Source organism: Lactuca virosa, chromosome 8, assembly GCF_052849685.1.
Source record: "Lactuca virosa cultivar CGN04683 chromosome 8, Lactuca_virosa_CGN04683_v6, whole genome shotgun sequence".
Lineage (NCBI taxonomy): Eukaryota > Viridiplantae > Streptophyta > Magnoliopsida > Asterales > Asteraceae > Lactuca > Lactuca virosa.
The window spans coordinates 59,036,751-59,042,061 of NC_136433.1; the positions used below are offsets into that span (position 1 = coordinate 59,036,751).

Genomic DNA, 5,311 nt, shown 5'->3' on the forward strand with positions numbered 1-5,311 from the left:
ACACTTGAGGCACTAGGCTCTTGAGCTCCATGGAATCAAGCTACAACAAGAGGTATGTAATTCTACTAGATTTTATATTACATGTACCTTATATCATGCTAGTTAGAACAATACCTTGGAAAATTGATATTTGCATGTATAATAGAGAAAACATAGATCCAAGGCATTTAGGGTTGCATGTACACCTTAGGAGTGTTAGAATGCTCAAAACCCTTCACCAACATGCCGTGTTCGCCAGATATCCAACAGCTTAAAAGGTTCAAAAATCCCAACTAAAAGCTTAGTGATTTGTACAGATTGGTGTTTTTTAATACATGCATGTCCAATGCATGTCTTGAAATTTAACCATAAATCCCAACAGCTTAAAAGGTTCAAAAATCCCAACTAAAAGGAATGGACTTCAAATATTAAGATTTGAAGTCCATTCCTTCTAGAAGTGGTTCAACCACCTAAACCATTCCAAAGATTGGTGCTTTTTAAGACATGCATGTCCAATGCATGTCTTGAACCCATATTAGGTCAAAAAGGGGATTCATTACCTACTTCCTATGCATGGCATCAAAACTTTGGTTGAAACCAGATCCAAGCCACTACAAGGTCTCCTTGACCTGGGGATTCATAAAGTTGCAAACTTTATGAGATCCCTCAATTGCATCAACCCATAACAAAGATAAAAGGGGACAAAACTCAAGATCTAGTGACTTTGAAAGATAAAATCGGGACTTGGACACTTACAATGGTCCAAGAGAGTGTTACACTGAAGTATGATGCTTGCTAGCCGAATCATTGATTCTTTATTTCACCTTCTTCCTTCAACACACCAACTATCTTCATAAATGGGAGAGGAAGATATTATGGTTTCTTTCAGAGCTAGAGAGGGCTGATGGAGGCTGAGGATGAACAAACCCTAGCCCCCATATTCCTTTAAATAGGGGAATAAACCTGGAATATTAGGGTTTCACTCACATCGGTCAACACATCGTGTTCTGAGGGAAACACGTCGTCTTTCCTAACCAAAACATGTGCCTTTTAATATTTAGACACATTGTGTTGGTGCCTCCAACACGCCGTGTCCAATCCCCAAGAAGGCAACCACTTAATCAATTATCATGCAATGGAAATATAACGATGAGTTTAGAAGTACCTGACATCAGGATGTTACATCCCTCGTCTCATCATCTAAATGCCCGACCCCAGAACCTGAGCCCGAGCCCTCGCCGGCACCAGAACCACTACCAGATCCTCCTTGAGTGACCACCATACTGAAAATAGACCAAATAAATCATCATAATACACATCAAAATATACCGAGGGATCACAAAATCCACAAGCTTCCTGGTTTCATCGCAACTATCCTTGTCTCGAGTACGGATCCTCTGCTTCCAGTAGTACGGGCCCATACTACCTTCCATATTTATCCGTACTTTCCTCAAGGATTGCCTTGAATCCGCCAAGTCACTTATTATGCATACAATTAACCCTCATCAAGATAAGGATCCCAATACTAGATCTCATCCAAGATTTTCCTTGGGCATCTCCACACCACTCTCCGCTATCAGCTGCAGAAGGAACTCCCGCTAACCTACTCTAACTAGCTCACGAATACAATTACATGTCACTAACACTAGATAATTCTTCGAATGAGAGGTCTTACACTACAACGGTTGGACTCAGACAAGAGCTGCACAATAGAGTTAAAACCTAACCTTCTAAAATTATTTAGTTTTAGTAATATGTAACTTAACGTATTCACTTACTAGTTAGCTGAGGTTAGTAGAAACTCCTAAAAGCATAAAGCAAGCATCCTTCGAGCATCAAGTAATCAGAACCAAGCATAACCTAATCAGGTCATCCTATCACTAACTGATTAGTACTAGCATGCAAGTCTACAAGCTCATACAATAGGCAAAGGCATCTCTCCTTACATTCTATCATGCAAATATTGAGAAGATCCTTAGCCCTAACTAGAATACAATTCACAGATTCACAGACTAAATCATATTAGATAACATGTATGAGTATTTTGGGAAAACTTACTTGAGTTCGGTCGATTGTATGCACCACACCATTTCTTTTCTTAGAAACCCTTTTCTTAAAAAAAAATACATGTCTTTTTGAAAATCTGTACCAAACCCTCATTTTGAGTTTAGACACACTCAAGAGTATGTCCGAATCCCTCAAACCAAGGCTCTGATACCAACTTGTAACGTCCCAAAAATAAGACCCAAAAAATTTTCATTTTTAAATTCATAAAACAACAAATCATATCATTGTCATAAAACCCAAGGCAATTAAATCGTATCAGTACATCATCAATATCAGAGTAAATCACAAAATGTGGAACAGGATGGTGTGTGCTTTGCAATCATCCCTTCAAAATGAGTAATAAAACACCAACTTTTCTTCTCAAGAGCTCAAAGACACAAAATGATGGTTAAGGATCGAAATTTAGGGTTCAGGGGATATGGAGGCTGGTAAGAGGCCAAGCTCATGGGAGTTAATGAGCTTATATAAGGGTTAAACCCTAAAAATTAGGGTTTCAAGTTGGCCAGATTACACCCAACGTAACCATCGTACACCCAGCGTACGAGGCAGATACCAACAATCACCAATCAACTAGTACGCCAAGCGTACCCTTTGGTACGCCCCACGTACTAGCCATAAGGACCAAAATGCAATACTTTAAATAACAAGGGCTAAACATGAAACTTACAAATTCTCAAGTGTTACATAACAACAATGATCGTATATGTTAACGAGGTGCCACAATGAACACATTATATGCGAACTTAACACTAAAACATATGTTACTATATGAAAATGTTAATCCGATCACTTTAATCCTCAATCTTAACACATGCAAGTATGTTTTATTAGAACATTGTACTATAAATTTATTTCTTATAGCAACGCCGACCACCTCATTAATTTTCTTTGTTAATATGACACGAGTTGAAATGATAGACCGTTTAGTTTTTTTTTTACATCGATCCAATAAAAATAACAAGGGTAAAATGGTTTAATATTTAATTATAACCAAAATTTGTGAGACGACCGATGATAACATCCATGGCTCCATCAGCTATTGTATAATGTTTTTATTGTATAATGTTTTTATTGTATAATGTTTTTTGCTAATATTAATAAACACAACAACATACTATAAAGATGCATAACAAAATAAAAGAACAAAACCATTTAATGTGGTTCATACAGTAAAAATAATGAGCTAATCCACAAATGAATTAGAGAGATTTTTTATTAATTGTAACCGTCAAAACACACACTTTCTGCATAGGGTTAGGGGTTTTATGCAAAAAAAAAAATTAATTATTTTGGAAAATTTTATAATAAAGTTCTAAAAAGATTTTGAATAGAAAAGTCACGGTTATTTAATATATTGCTTAAATTAACGAAAAAATCATTATTTTTATTTTATCAAGAAATGACAGATTATCGTGTAAAATTAAATAATTGGGACTTTTTTGTTAAAAAAAATATGACTTTATCAAAAAATTTCCCAAAATAATGAGACTTTTCCGTATAAAAGCCTATGGTTAGGGATATATTTTATTAATCATAGCCATTAAAACACATGCTTTCTGCATAAGGTCAGAGAAATATAAAAAGATCTATTTATAATGACAAATTGACCTAAAAAACTGATCGTGAACCAAACCCAAAAAACGTCCCCAATTGAAAGTCCTCAATTGAAAGACTTTCTAAACCGTGAACGAGATATGTTGGCTAGAGTAGCGCATATCTTGCTCATCAAGCACACCAATGGGAAAATAATAAGACCCGTTGCTAAGTCTGATGACAATGAAGTTAAAGGGAAGATCAGTCTCCACAACTCAATATTTTTCGCCAAAGGAAGAACAATGTTTAGAAGGATGGATAATGTAGCAATATCAACAAACATTTTTTAATGAGTCTGAAATGTTGTTTTGAGAAGGTTGTCGATGCCTCGATCTGAAATTCCTTTAAATAGGAGGACCACCGAACTCTTCTAGTTACCGTTTTCAAACGAACCGGTTCCAAAATTGTTGGTTAGTATGCTCATTTACCAAAATACGACTTATTTTCATTAAATTTAATTTAAATTACGGTTAGTTTTATCAATATTTCATTGTAGAATTAAAGAACATACAAGGAAGAAAAAAAGAAAAAAAATGAATAAAATATCTTTTCGTGACACAGGCAAAAACAAGAAGGTTTAGCAAGGGTTTAAGGCGGCCACTCTTCATCACTTTGCCTCCTACACAATTCCTCAAATTTTGTCAGATTCTTTCATCGCCACTCCTAGATTTACCCCTTCACATCCATCTTACCAACAACCAGAGAGTTCTTTCAGATCCTGGTATTAGTTCGATCTATCTCTCTGCAGATTGTATCAACCGTGTACATAGTTAGAAACATAACATGAATTTTATACAAGTTCGTCGAATGTCAACTCTGCTTGATTCAGCCACGAAAAACCCTAATTCTACTCTCCTTAGAAGTAAATGGAGTCCTATTCCAATACCCCATAGAACAATCCATGAACCCAAAGGTCAAGATCTCGATTACATCAACATAGCTCACAGTCATCTTCTTCAATCTGATTGGGCTAAGCTAGAAAAATTATTAACCAAATCTAATTCATTACGAGTGAAGCACATTCTGTTAAAGCTTCAAAACGATTACGCTATTTCCCTAAAATTCTTCAAATGGATTGAACTTCACAACCCTAATTTACTCACCCTCGAAACAAATTCCATCATCCTCCACATCCTCACCAAGAATCGTAAATTTGTGTCAGCTGAATCCATTTTAAAGAAGATCATCGGTTCTTGTTCTTGTGACGTAAACCTCCATTCTAGGCTCTTCGATGTTGCTCTTCACTCTTATCGAATGTGTGATTCCACTCCTCGTGTTTTCGATGCACTTTTCAAAATGTATGCACATATGAAGCAGTTCAGGAATGCAACAGATACATTTTGTCGTATGAAGGAATACAGATTTCTTCCCACCATTGAATCATGTAACATGTATATGAGTTCACTGCTTAGTTTCAATCGAGCAGACATCGCGTTACCATTTTACAACCAAATGAGAAGATCCAAGATCACAATCAATGTGTTCACTCTCAATATGGTGATGAATGCTTATGTTCAATTAGGGAAACTAGAGAATGCAGTCCAAGTGTTCGATGAAATGCAAGGTATGGGAATGAACCCTTTTGTCTCCTCCTACAATACATTGATCACTGCATACATCAACCAAGGCCTTTTAACAACCGGAATCAAGTTGAAACTTACAATGGAGAAGA

At 36.1% G+C, this 5,311-nt stretch overlaps 1 protein-coding gene across 1 annotated transcript in view; it reads left to right on the plus strand.

Annotated features, from left to right (window-relative positions):
• Nucleotides 1-4,422: 4,422 nt before the first annotated feature.
• Nucleotides 4,423-5,311, plus strand: part of LOC145134382 (uncharacterized) — a 1,608-nt gene continuing 719 nt past the window's right edge. The window contains exon 1 of the mRNA XM_079069237.1: nt 4,423-5,311. This exon is cut by the window's right edge and continues 719 nt beyond it. Coding sequence (XP_078925363.1) covers nt 4,423-5,311 — 889 coding nt within the window.